The following is a 14,359-nucleotide window of genomic DNA, read 5'->3' as shown; positions in this document are numbered from 1 at the left end:
ATAATTTCATACTTGGATCACTAGGGACACTTGAAAAGTGAAGGGGTAAGAAATTGCTCCACTTGTGTTCACTAGATCAGAATTAGACAGAGTTTATGAAGGACTTGTTACCCACTTTGGCCAGATTTTTATAAGAATTTTCCATACTGGGCACGAGCTTATTTGAAAATTTGACTAAATATATAACACTGGAGTTCTTGCAAAAGGCTGTCTGCTGTTGCAGGGTGTGGACACTAGAAAGGGGAATGAAATGCTGCGTAGATGTCGTTTTTGTCACCCATCTCTGACCAATAACAGCTCTGGCAAACTTTTATATACACCTGAGATATCAAACAGTTGATTTAAAGATGGTCTAATGAACTCTCTTTGCTTTTCTTCCAGCTTGCTATGGAATTGTCCAGGTTCCTACCGGACCCTGGTTCTGTCGGAAATGTGAATCTCAGGAGCGAGCCGCCCGGGTGGTGAGTACGGAGCACACTTGTACTTAACACTTTAATGAGTTCGTTCAACATCCTTCGTGTCTCTGCTGGAAGCAGCATGGTCCCCTGGAAAAAGTGATAGAGCCTGACATCTCAGCACTACTGTGATTGCAATCCCAGCTCTGCCTGTAACCTGCTATATCTTGTTTATACAATAGGAATAATTCCATCAAACAATTTTCTACGATGCTATTAGCCATTTTGATGAAGCTGCTGCCAGAGTTGCTTTTAAGCAAGTTATCAATGCCAAAAGTTTTGAGTCTAGAGACCTCAATCTTCCTCTAAAAAAAAATAATGGCATTCTTCTAAAAGGTGGCTTCCCTGTTGTTTTATCTATTCGCCTTCTCAAGAAGTTTTGGAGGGGAGGGAAGTTGGCATCACCTGAGGTGCTGCTGTACTGTCAGAGTTATCATACTGACTGACAGGGTGGATTGACATTCATTATCTCCCAGCAACAGTCTCCTGCATAAAGTCTTCTGAGTTTGTAGAACAGCAGAGGAAATGACAGGAAGCTGGATCAGGGTATAGTTTCTGTCGAAGTAGCAATTCAGCAGTATAGAACACTTTACAAATGTTCTTAATTAATTCTGGCATTTCCCGGTGAGGCAGGGAAGTGGAAACAATCAGGGCAGGGCTGCCTCTTAGGTCTGTCTATGTGGCAAAGTTATTTGGGCAGTAAACTAGGCTAGGCTGTGAGTTTATAGCACACCAGCTACTCTGCAATAACTTCCCATTTCAGCCCTTATCAGATACGGCTGCACCAACCAGCTGCTGAGGTGCCGGGGTGTAGGTCTTTAACATGTTAGTTGTGCCATGGAAGCTGCTTTTGCCTTGCAGTAAATCCAAGATAGCCTCCCCACTTTTGCTTCCTTAGAGGTGGGTTTCAATTAAACTTGAGCTTTCCTTAAATACAGAAAACCTCAGTCAGCAGGAATAACATTTGCTAACGCCTTGCACTGCCTTTGGAACTGGTTTAGCTAAATCTTTTCTAAAGTACACAGCTAGTGAAGCTGGGGTAGGTGACCTCTGAATCTGCGGATCTGTGTGGGCCTGAGCAAATAGCGTGCTCCATCTCAGCTGGGCTCTCTGCTTGCTGCAGGACAAAAGTTTAATCTGTTTCACAGATGGGCGAAGAACTTGGCAAAGATGAGCGAATGGGGGAATTAGGTATCTGTACCATGCTTTCTACATTGCATTAACTCATTCCTCATTGGAAGTGGGAGTGTAAACAAGACCAGACTTTCAGACCTGGGCTCTTTTCTCATTGTAAGATGCTGCTTTTATGTGCACTGCAGTAAAGAAGATCAAATGTGTCTTTGAGTGGTTTTACATCCTGCAGATAGTTTCATAGCAAAGAAAGGAATTTGGATTTTGTGGGCCTCCTTCCCCCTGCTCTCCCAGAGAGAAGTTCTTCAGTGTTAGCTGTAATTCAACATAAGCTGTAGTAATACATGTACACACAAGTCGTCCTCACCTGTGCTCATTGCAAGGACTGTAACTTTTCACTTGCACGTTATACACACACTTCAAACTGCCTCCAAGGTATCAAGAAAACAATACCCCTGCAGGTGGCTCCTTATTTAACTCGCCCTCAGTTAAATCTGGTAGACAATGCGTGGTGGCCTTCAGTCATGCCATTCAGTCCTGTGGCATTCAGTCCTGCTACTATAATAACTAAACAGTGATAATCTTCCTTCCTAAGCAGAGCAAGGGATGATTTCCTATCGAAATCCCTCACCTTTTCAGTGAAACACCAGCAGTCATAGCAACAGACACGCAGATGGGTAAATACTTAAAAAGAATCTAGTTCTTTGATGTAGAGAGCAGCATGATCAGAGTAAGGGAAATGAGTCAGGTCTTATGAGATCTGTGCGTGGCTCTGCTACTAAAATACTTTGAATTTGTGCTCCGTGGTTCAGCGAGGCTGGAGGTTATGGCTCTTCCACTGCACCTCTCTGTGTCTGGCTTTCTCCAGCTGTAAAAGGAACATTATCAGCCTGCAGATGCTGTCTTGAGGATCTTGAAGGAGAGATGCTGCTATTTGAGCGCAAAATACACCATCAACAGCAGCAGGGTGAATTGATATTCGTATTTCTTTCATAATGACTGTGTAGCAAACTTCTTTGAAAACCAAGAATGTTTTTCTTCCCACATCTGCCTTCATAGAGGCATTTAAAAACATTTTACAAGCTTTGTGCATAGAAAACGTATTTATTGGCTAAGTATTGATACTTTTGCTTTGAAAATGAGATACAGAGGCATAAAGAATATTGCACTCCTTAGTGAGTGCGTTTAAACATAAGTCTCTTCACTTCTGTATCCTGATTTCTAGAGATGGACTCCATCCCCTCTTCAGCTGTGGAAAGAGAGCTCAGGAGCCCTAACTTCAGTCAGCAGGTGTAGTAGCTGGTGGTAGATCCCAGAGTTCTAAGCCCCAGGGGGTCAGGAGCTCTAACCTTAGCCATCATAACCTGTTTTAAATCAGCCAAGCTCTGCTCTTTTCCCAGAGTTGAAATAAAAACCCCACAGACTGCCTTGGCCTGTGCAGGTTGAATAAAAGGAAGAGGTTCTGCTAATCCCTGCTCATAACCCCTCCTCAGATGCTCAGGTCCCTAAAGGATGCTGTGGATGCTATTGTGCTTACAGTAAGCAACTGAAAGCCCATCCACTTTGTAATCAAATTGTCTAGGAAGCCCGGTGAGCTGCAATGGCCAGAGGGCACTCATGTGAGGGATCATGTGAAGGCTTTAGCTGTCATTTAGAGGCAGGGCTATTAAAAGTCTTGTGTGGGGCCGATGGAGCTGTTAACCCCTCTTGTTACAATCAGAGCTTTGCTAATCGCATGGTGGGAGAGCCGCTTTGATCTGAGGGGTGGAGGGGAGAGCGGAGGGGCCTTTTCAAGTGCAAATTTCTTATTACAGTGTCTCGGTTAACCCAGTTCTTTTTCTGTCTTGGCTCTGCCTGGCTTTCCATAGTAATTGTGAGAGCAGCTCTCCAGCCCTCTGGCAGCCTGGACCCAAGTAGGAGCAGTGAGAGACATGGTCATCCATCCGTACTTGGTCGCAGGGAAAGCGAGACAGGCTGCAGATGATGACACTGGTCTTTGTCCCATCATCTCTTATTTATACGTTATCACAAGGATTTCCTGCTTGCCAAAGGTGCCTGTTTGACAGCCTCACGTTCTTGACTCCTATGGAAGTGCTGGAGGATCAGGCTGAGCTTCCCAACTGCCCATAGCACTGCAATCCTATTTATTGTCCCAATCCATCCAGGAGGTAAAACTTCAGCAGAGGAAACCTTGAGCTTGTTTGAGGGAAAACCACCTTTGTGGGAAGGTCCTACTCAATGGCAGAAGCTTTTGCTCATGGCCAGTTACTGCTCAATATGATGGTTTTTTTGGGGCATGGAGCACCTGCCCCGTTACCAGAGTCGAGTGATCACAGCAAAGCTCAGGCAAGCGAGAAAGCCATGTCCCTCACACTCATAGCAGCACAGCTCGCCGTCTCGCTTTGACACCAGTCACCTCATTTCAAAACTTTCTGACAAAGCACATTTTTTCACAGAAAAACGGGGGGAGTGCCTCCCAAGCCTCTTCACACATCAGTATTCCTCTTGCTTGCAAACCCTACAATGGAAGTCATGGGGGTGGTTTTTTTGTTTTGTTTTGTTTTTTAACAAATCAGATGTTTCCACTAGGGAAGGAAGAGGGCTGAGGGTTGCACCTTGCAGGTTTTTGGGTCTTTTAATTTTTTATTTTTTTTTTTAAAGTCAAACAAACCAAAAAGCACATAGAAGTTTTCCCTGAGTAATGCCATGAGAAGACAACAACCATTTTCAGACACCTCAACCCAGGAGGGGCCCTCAGGGCTGGGAGCGTGTTCCCCCATGCGTGGCAATGTGCCCCGAAACTGCCCCACCTTCCATCAACGCTTCCACAGGGCGTTATGGCCGGGGTGGAGAACTCTCGTGTGGCCATCGGCCAATGTGGAGGCCAGTGATGGCCAGGCAGGGCTGAAAATAGTGAGGGGGGAAAAATGAGTGCAGGGTCTTGTCGTTGACTGTGAGGTGAGACATGGTGCCGAGGGCCATGGCGCTGGGTTCCCTCGGCTTTTGGAGGCCTCCCGGCCCTTGGGGCTGGGTGTGATGGAGCTCATCTCCCATCACCTTGTGGCTGCTGGCTTTGGCTGGAGGAGACAACATGTCTCCCCCTCACAGTTTTCCCCCAAAAGCAGCTTTTAGTGACTGGGCATGGAGAGAGGCGCAGAGTCACTCCCATCCCTCATCATGGCGCTGGGCCTGCGGCCTTCTGCCCAGCATGATGGTGCTGAGGGACCTTCTTCCACCCTCCCAGGCAGTGGGGACTCTCCAATGCTCCCCTCACGCCCTCTCCATCACACCTCAGCCACCTCCGAGGCCGGGTTTGGGGGGAAGCAGGGTGCCCACCCGCCAGTCCCATGCCTTGGGGTCAGGCTTGCTATGGCCTCCCACACCCCGCCAGCAAAAACATCATGACAACCTCACCCACTTCTCATGAGACTGGAAAAAATATCACAAGAGAAAGAGAGAAGGAAGGAAGGAAAGAGGCAAAGATAGATAATGGCTTCTTTTTATTTGCCTTCTGCTCTCTGAGTCATGGTTTTCAGTTTTACTCCCCAACCGCAAAGTCTAAAATGATATTTTTTAAAAAGCCCCGTGAAAGTCAAGGTTCACTTGTAGCCCCGTGGCCCTTGGGCTGAGGCTTTAAATATGTCCCTGTCAGACAGGACGATATCGAGCTGTGTCAGAGTATCTTTTTGCACCCAAACTGCTCTTAGCCCTTCTTCCACTTCCTCTCTTTGAAAGCAGTCCCATCTGTCAGAACCATGTTGTAAATGAATCATCTCTTTTCTGGCCCCGCGCCCCTGGGACTTAGATTAAACTTGTTGTTTCTGCTTAATTTCAAGAGATGTGAACTGTGTCCCCACAAAGATGGAGCCCTGAAACGGACTGACAACGGAGGTGAGTACCTCTGCGTGGAACCAGGTATGTCGTGCAGAGACTCCAGGGACTCAGCAGCTGTCCTGGGCACAAAATAATTCATTTCTGAGCCTATGTCACCAGAAAGGGAAGGCTGGAGGCTCCAGAGGAATGAAAACACTCTACTTTTTCTCACAAAACTTCACTTTCTGGAGCCTCCATGGTGAGAAGACCTTTCTCTAAGAGGGAACCTGTCTGACTTCTGGCTGGCATTGAAGCACAGCCCCCAAAACGTGCAGTTTCTTAAGTTTAACCTCACAGGAATCAGTGCACAATCTGGCATTGTTTATAGAAATGTGGAAGTTGCCGAGTTATTTGCTGCATGCTTGCCCAGCAGCAGCGTGATCTTCAGATTAACAAAGCCTCAGCCTTGAGTCTCCATCCAAGAGCAGAGACCAGGACACAGTAAAGATGTTTTTCTCGGCAGGACTTATCTGCTTATCATTGATGCTTCACAGCCTCTGGTGCTGTGAAGTACTGTGAGTCTGATTTCAGTTGTCAGAGCTTGTAGCTATTGATGCTACTGGCTGCATAGATCAAACTTAATTTTTCTCAAAACCTTACTTTTCAGAAAGGTTTTTGTACCTACCTGCCACTTGCCTTAATATCCAAAGAGTTAAATTAGGCAAGGAGGTCTTTATTCTGATGGATCCCATATTAAGAAGCTTTAAGTCCATGATATTTTGTAGAAGCATCTGCTGGAGCCGGTCACAAGTGCCAAGAGCCTTAGTGTAATAGCACAAGTATCGTGTTGAGGGATTGTTTTATAATAACATAGCACCTTCTTCCAAACATGTTGTTTCATGGTTTAGTCATGTCTGTGTAGACAGGCACAAGAAGTGTTACAACCATGTCACTGTACACAATTATATAGCCCAAGTACTTAGTGCTGTATGATTCTGTAATCACGGAGTTTACTTCCACCTGCCCAGGTGAATCCATCCTAATTCTAGCTAAATCCTTCCAGCCATACCAGTATGGATCAGCCCCCAAAAGCTCCTGACCTTCAAATTTTCTCAGTTTTGTCCTGACCAGATGGAATTTCAACTTACACGTCTGATTTGGGAAGTATCTTGGTGGATTTAGATTTTAATCTAACTTGGCTTGCTGAAAAAGAGCCTTCTTTAGCCGTTGATAACAGCCAATAAAGGGAGCTTTGTTTTGACTACACGTCAAACCTGTCCCATCAGCATCATTTACTGCTTGGATGCTTTTCCTGGATTTGATTAGGTCTTCAACTCTGGGTCTCAAGTCCTGAGGGGGTGCTTTTAAGAACGATGAGCATTATACATTTCCCAAAGAAATCTCTTGCTGTTTTATTTAATCTGGAGGTGGTATCTGTCTGTCTTTCACCTACAAAGGATTTGATTCCTAACCAAGTTACAACAAGCAGTATTTCAAATCTAACATCTGACTTAAGTTGGCTTCCTTCCTATGCTCCATTCTCTCCCTCCCATGCCTGTCTGCAGCCTTGTCTGAGTTTAAGGCTCTTCTGGGTTGCCCCGTGTGAATCTCCACTCTCTGTCTTGTGTGCTTCCCCAGGGTGGGCCCACGTTGTTTGTGCTTTGTACATCCCAGAGGTGCAGTTTGCCAACGTGCTCACCATGGAGCCAATTGTCCTGCAGTATGTACCTCACGACCGCTTCAACAAGGTAAGGCCATCTCTTTCTCCTGCTGCCCAAAGTGTATTTGTCCCACCTTGGCTTTTTGGGGTCATCTTATTCTGCCACATCTCCTGTTCAATTTAATTTCCAGGTACTCAGATTCCTTTAAAAATAACTCACAAAGTAAATCCCCCTTTCTGCAAATAACTTTTTGGTCCTCCATTTCTCTCTTCCCCAACTCCCCACAACTTGAGCAGTCTCCACCTTGGAGTTGCATGTTGGTTACTCCACATTTTGATCTGACACAGTTGTTATTTGGAGAGAAAAAGAAGATGCGTGAGTTTTGTGCATTCCACTGAGAAATAACCCAGAGCTGTTGTCATAGGAGGGAGAGGACTGGACACAGAGTGAAGGTTTTGCCTCCTGGTGAAGAGTGAGAGTGAAATAGACACTTTATCTGCCTCTTTGAGTGAGCACTTTTTTTTTCCTCTTTTTTATTCTGCAGACCTGCTATATCTGTGAAGAGCAGGGCAGGGAGAGCAAAGCAGCCTCTGGAGCATGCATGGCTTGTAACCGACACGGCTGCCGGCAAGCTTTCCATGTCACCTGGTGAGTTTCCCACTGCATCACCCTAAGAATAGCCCCAGCTATTGGGTTTGTTGCTGTGGCTTTGAGGCCACATCAAATGGGTGATGTGGAGTGTTGGGCTAAATCATCCTGGGTTTATTTTGTGCAAAGGGTATCTCATCCTTGCTCAGTTTGTAAAGGGAACTTCCCCAGGAAGGCTGAGGTTTCACCAATGAGCCTTCCTTCTCTGCTGAGAATGAAGGCTGGGGATTTCCCTAAGACTATGTGGTATCCAAGAAGAGAAGAGATGAGTCACAACCCAGGAATGTTCCTTCTCCAGCAGAGCACATTTGAGAGTATCATCTAGATGATGTGATTTTAAGGGCTGATATCCTCACGTACCCTTGCAGTCTGAAAACAACATTGCCTGTCAGCCCAACAGGGAGATTCCAAGCTTTACACAGATTTCTTGATTTCTTGCTCATGATCTGTCTTTTGTTGGAATTGTTACTGGTCTCCCAGGCCTCCCTGAGGAAGAACAAAAGTCGCAAGACAATCTGCTGGAAAAGTACCGATAATTTGAAGATCTTAATATGAATTAAAAATAGACTGGACTTTTTCTCCCTCCTTGCATACCCTTTGCCAAGCAGAACAGGCAACTTCAAGACCCTGCCTGGCTATCCTGAACTGTTCTTTGCCCTTTGATGGGATATGTGGTCTGGCTGTACAATTTGCTTTATCCTCCTCCTAATTGTCTGTATTTCAGTGCCCAGATGGCTGGCCTCTTATGTGAAGAGGAAGTCCTGGAAGTCGACAATGTCAAATATTGTGGCTACTGCAAGTACCACTTCAATAAAATGGTGAGTTTCTTCATGTCTGCACTGGAGTTTTTTTGTCACATACAAGGCATTGTCTTCATCCTAAAATTTCTCTGTGCTCAGAGCAGTCAGAAGTGCCAAGAACACTTAAACAAGGCCTGCAGCCTGCTTCCCTTTTCAGCCACTCAGTTAGAGTCACTTAGGAATAAAGATTAATTTATATTTTGCATTTCTGTAGCATCTTTAAACCCCTTTTCAAAAGTAGGGGTTGAATTCTTCCCATCTGTGTTGGCTTCTCTGACCCAGTCTGTATAGCTGAACGCTAAGTCCCAAGAAAGGAGAGCAGCCGTGATGTTTGATACTCCAGGGAGTTAGGGCTGTAGCTCAGGTACCCTGGGCAAGAAGGTGTAACAGTGAACAGCCAAAACTTCTGCCTGAGGACAGAGACAGACCAGAAGAGACATGGAGTCGTTCACTGTTTGAGGGATATTTAGGGCAAAGGACTTCCCCCTATTAATTACATTAATTACAGTAGCAAGAGGAAAGAGAGGAACCCTTTTCCTGTTCTGCATCGTTAATAGGCACCTGCTCTCCCCCCTCCAGCAAAAAGGAAACTTGATCCTGTCACTACAGCTTTATGTCTCAGTGCCTCCTTTGTTGCTGGTCTTTTCCACTTTCCTTCCTGCTTATCAGTGCTGTCAGATACAGTGACTGATGTCTTGAGCTTCTCCTCAAAGTCAAACTGGAGGACACCTTCCCTGCCCTTCAGGTACCCTCAGTATCTGACACAAGTGTAGCTCTGTATCAAGTTTACTGATGCTGAGATCGATAGCAGGACTTCTGCTAGTGCCTGGAGTGTGAGAAGAGGGTGTCCTTCCACACACACCCCCATACCCCACTCCAGACTGAAAGCTGGACACGGCTGTTCAGGAGGACGGGCTTCTCTAAGCAACGTTGCTGCTACTGTTTATCTTGTTGTTTACAGAATGGTCTCATAGCAGCTGTGCCTTTCTTCTTACAAGTGTCAGTCTGCATAGGCCAAGAACCAAGGATTTGTGGAGATAAATCTACATGCTCTTTGTAAGCCCACTAGTGTGGTATCTGCTGTGGTGCCCACGTTAGGAACCAGGCTGGGCATCTGGTACAAAAAGAGTTTGGTCCTGCATGTGGTAGACAAGCCATTTACTGTAACAGTGAAAGCTGGACTCTATAACACTGTTTCCTCTCTTTCTCTTTTTTCTCCTGTTCTCCACCTCCTCTCCCCTTCCCCACTTACCTCAGAAGACCTCACGTCACTCTGGCAGTAGCTCCTTCATTGCTGGAAGAAGGAGTCGATCCACATCCCCTGCTCAAGAGAAGCATGTATCCCACCACGAGAGGCCAAAGAAGGTAAGATCTGCGCAGAGTTTGTCAATCCCGAGAGGCAGAGTCATGTGGGATGGAGGTGAGAAGGGGAAGAGTGTGCAGAGAGCACTGGTGGCTCCTCAGGTGAGCCCTGACTCTCTGAAGAGTTTCATAGTCAGAGATCTGAACTGCAGCTGTGTTTTTAAACAGGTCTGTAGAAATGTGTGTGCAAGTGGAGCAGCACATGGGGAATGTGAGTTTGCACATTCAGGTTATGCCAGATGGATCCTGGTAGAACATGCCTATGAAATATGCAACTGTCCACTTTCTGCCTTGTGGCAGGTCCACTTTGAGGATGACATTGTGCTATGGTTTCCAGCTACTGGGCTGATCTGTGTGGAAGTAGTTTGGGCTGTGGTTTTAAATGCAGCAGCTTGAGAACATAAACTGGAGGTCATTGTCCTCAGATGCCGGAGGCCAAGTTTTAAAGGACAAGATTAGTAATCTGCATTGTGGCTGGCAGGTTAATTGTAGGCAAGAACAATAATTAGTATAAACTAGGTAATACTTTGTTAGTCAGATTAATCCACCACAGGGGTTCCACCTGCTTCAAGTCTACGTGTGAAAATAGTTTCTCTTTGTTAAACAGTTATTTAGAACATCACATGCCAGATCTGACTGGTACGATAGTTATTTATTTAACTCTGCTGGTTAAGGCATACTCATCAAAACTGCTGCAGTGTTACAGGACATGTTAACAGCACGCCAAGGTTCATCATTAACCAGCTGACTCACGTGATGAATGCTCCTGTTTCAAGGAAAAACAGCAGTGAAAGTGTAAGGCAGAATCCCAGCAGACTCCTGTGTTCTGACAGAGGTGCAGGTTCCAGTGTCTGTACCAAAATATAAGGAGCCCAGAGACTTGTGAAGTATTTGTTATTTATAACAATAAATAGCCCTAAAAAGCAGAACACACATTTTGGGGAGGATTCCAGTTCAAGTGGCAACAGAATAAGAAATCTTCCCTATCCCTTGATGCAGTTTTGGCAATATCAAGAATCCACAGCGTAGTACTGCCACCCGCCTTTGCACCCCGTCTGTCCAAAGCAGTGGGATAGGATCTGAAACAGAAATAACTTACCCAAGGATACTGTCAGGTAGTTTTTAATACTTTATGGGCCATATCCTGGTTTTTAATAGCAGAAATCTAGAATTACTCTACCAAGCAACCTCTAGATGTATTCCACTATAGTCAAAAGCCTGATTTACCTTGTTTATAAACACAATTGGTGATACCCCTGCAAATCGCAGCGTGAATCTTTTAAGTCTTGCTGTAGGTGTCTGGCTGTTTACTCTTCTTTTGTGTTTGTTTTTGTCTTGTTGCAGTAGGCATCCTCTCAATGCATAAACGATTTTGTATGGTAATGCTTGTGACCCACATCCAGAAACAGCCTGATGACACTCCAGTGGGTTATGTGGCCTAAGTCTGATGGATCTCAGCCCAGACTCCAGGGGACAAGGGCATCCAGGCTTTCAAAAGCAGTACGGCTGTCAGTTAATACTGACTGACACCCTGCTGGCATGCCCAGCTGAGAGTCCTCAAATTCTGTGGGCAGGAAAGCCATCTTCTTCTTTATTTACAGAGGTTATCCCGCAATACCCAGTTTGAAACACTGCCCACCATGTCCATTACGTGTTTGGGAAGTTTGCCCAAACCATACCTGATACATGGGGCAAACAAGGCAAACCTGGCTTACAGATTTCCTTCTGCTGATGAGGCTGAAGTGGACGGGGAGTATTTACTCCTCTTGTGTGTTCAGCTGCTGCGAGGAGAGGAGGAGGCGGGAGGGAGAAAGAGCATCTGTGCCATGGACGGGGAGCAAGTGCTTGGCACAAGGTGAACGGCTCTACTGGAACGTGCTATTTTTAGCCACCAAGCAGGCAGAGGGAGTAGGGGAGAGGGCAGGATTGGGGTGATTGACGGCAGCTTTGGAGAGCTCAGCTGTAATTATAACTGACAGATTGTGCAAGTCCAAGGCTGGGGACCGTACGAGGGTTTCTATATTTGCAGAGCTTCTGGTGCCGGGGGTGGGAACACAGTCACGTGCCTGGCAGGTAGGGGCAGGGGAGGTGCTGCTTCCCAGCTTTGGTTGGAAAGCAGGTCAGCGCCAGGGGGAGAGCGAAAACAGGAGGAATATGGATTTATTTATAGGCTTCTCAGTGGTGCTTGCCACTATTGTTAGCCTCTGGGTTCCTCACAAACGTGCGGAGACTCCGTCTCGCTGCTGCCTCACCACTCTCCCCTCCTGATGGCTCATCGGGTTTGTGAGCAGCAGATCCGATGGAGGAGGCCCCTTCCAGGGCTGGGATTGCTTGGCAGGGCCACAGTGCAAGTACAAAAATCAACTCCTTCCCCTTAGAAAGGGGGAGTCAGCATGGAAAGGGGGACAAGGTATGCGAAGCAGCTGAGATGGGCAGGGTAAGGAAGGCACTCTCAGCTTCCAGGGGTGTTGGGTAGTTTGTAGATCTGGGAGCAGTTGTGAAGTGCTGGGAGGAAGGACTGGGTGTGAGGCGGTGTGGGAACAGAGACCTTTCAAAGGGGTACCCGAAGAGGGGGTCAAACCATTAGTTCCCACATGGTTCTGCAGTACGTGACTAGCTGTGCGTAATCTGATTGCACATGTTTCAGGGGAACTGGGCGTGCTGCTGTGCTGACCTGAAGTAAAACAGCTTCTTCTTGAGCCTGTCCAGCTGTGCAGCTGGCTGGTCCCGTCTTCCCAGAGCTGGAGGCGTTGCAGGGGAGTTGATCACTCAGCAGCAGACCAAAACGTGTGTGTGAGTCCCCAGGCTGCAGGTGCTCATGGCTCTCTGCTCCAGAAGGAGCACAGTGCCTGACAGCTCCTTTCCACTGCAGGGCTGTGGCTGTTTACTTAGGCTTTACGAAGGAAAACTCTGGCTGAGTTAATGACTAAGTGAGGGGTGCAGAATTTAACCCAGTGGCTTCAGTCAGACAGCAAAGACTTGGGATTTGAACTCTTAAGCTCTGCTGTAAAACAGTTCAGCATTTGTGAAGAGTCTTGTTCTCTGTGGAACAAGGGACAATTGTGATGTGGGACTGAGAGCCAGCGTCAGCGTCCCCCGCCTCTTGCAGGCACAAATGATACCAGCCCAACCATTTCCTTCTGTGCTGCCCTGAAAACGGGAAAGCTCCAGGCTTTGGGTTTTCCTCAGAACATACCAGACCTTTGCAAAACCAGCCTCATTTATTTCTTTGGGGTTGGTATTGCAATGTGTGTCCTCTACCCTGTGGGAGCCTTTGCAGGGTTTGTTTGTTTAAAAAAAGCAAGAAGGAAAAAAAAAACCCAACAACAAAACAATAGCAAAATACCAAGAAAATGCTGGATGACGCACAGGGGTTGAATGAAGTGCAGATGTTCTGTCACCTATATTGTCTGCTTGAAACACACAGAAAAACATTACCCTGCTCCGTGGAATGAAATTTGTCACACCAGGAGCAGACGGGAGCACGCGTGCTACAACATTTTTAGGCATATATCCCATGGAAGGAGACACTAATCTAGTGTTATTCTTAGCAAACTCCTGGAACCCATCAGCAAAATCAGGGGACTTTTAATTTGGATATGGGACGTTGTTAGGAGAGGAACGGTCCCTGCCCAGTGACATAGGAAAGAGAGGCAGGCACTTGGAGCAAATAAGCCCAGCTGCAGTTGTTCTTCAGGTCTGGGTACAGAGCCAATTCTTCACCATCATAACACACCTTTAGCTCCTGAACTGCTTCCCGAGCCACGGGAGGGAGGGAGATTTATGGAGGGACAGGGACTGGCTCTGTCCTGTCACCCTTTTCCCCTTAGCATCAGCCAGAGCAGGGCACAAGCCCCCGGTCCCACAGCAGCTCAGCAGATGCACAGCAGAGCCTCCCTCCCCACTGCCATCACCTGTCTGTCTAGACCTGATGGTGGTGAAGGAAACAAGCCAAGGATCCGAGCTGGCAGATTTAGCACACTGGAGAAGTTGTACTGGGCTGAAATCTCAACCCAGTGGGTCAGTGAGGAGCTTTGTGTTTGCATTCAGGTTGGTAACAGAGATCTGCCTCTTGGGGTTTTGGATCCACACAGACACCAAACAGCAAAGACATTTTTTCCCAAGTGGGATGCAGGTGGCTGCTTGCAAGACCAGCACAGATTTTTTGGGAAGGAGTACTGAACCTAAATCTGCTCTGATCTAGCTGTAGTAACCTTGTTTCATTGCATCCTTGACGGGTTATCTGTGTCCTCTTGTTATGTGGGTGTTTAACCGCCCCCAGCAAATCCTTCCATTAGCAGGGGGTGCAGCAATGATTTGAGGGCAGGCAGAGCCCAGCGAGGGCTGGCTGTGTGGCCTTGGGTAAAACCTCTCACACACTCTGAGAGTGTCTCAAGGTGAACTGGTGAAATCCCCAGTGTGGCCCTGGTTGCAGGCAAGGGCTTCACATCCCTCTGCCCCGTGCTGCCTTCTTCCTCGCTGCGGCTGC

The 14,359-nt window shown here is 46.9% G+C and overlaps 1 protein-coding gene across 1 annotated transcript in view; it reads left to right on the top strand.

Annotated features, from left to right (window-relative positions):
• Positions 1-381: 381 nt before the first annotated feature.
• The window catches only part of MLLT6 (MLLT6, PHD finger containing), a gene marked incomplete at both ends in the record, with an annotated part of 31,547 nt that continues 17,569 nt past the window's right edge, over positions 382-14,359 (top strand). Inside the window, 6 exons of the mRNA XM_010175574.2 lie at positions 382-461; positions 5,423-5,477; positions 7,038-7,147; positions 7,605-7,708; positions 8,433-8,526; positions 9,766-9,873. Coding sequence (XP_010173876.2) covers positions 382-461; positions 5,423-5,477; positions 7,038-7,147; positions 7,605-7,708; positions 8,433-8,526; positions 9,766-9,873 — 551 coding nt within the window. The remainder of the gene's footprint in view (positions 462-5,422; positions 5,478-7,037; positions 7,148-7,604; positions 7,709-8,432; positions 8,527-9,765; positions 9,874-14,359) is intronic.

The sequence above is a fragment of the Antrostomus carolinensis genome, unplaced genomic scaffold (assembly GCF_000700745.2).
Source record: "Antrostomus carolinensis isolate BGI_N321 unplaced genomic scaffold, ASM70074v2 scaffold40579, whole genome shotgun sequence".
In the NCBI taxonomy this organism is placed as follows: domain Eukaryota; kingdom Metazoa; phylum Chordata; class Aves; order Caprimulgiformes; family Caprimulgidae; genus Antrostomus; species Antrostomus carolinensis.
This window is presented reverse-complemented; position numbering and strand designations above follow the sequence as displayed.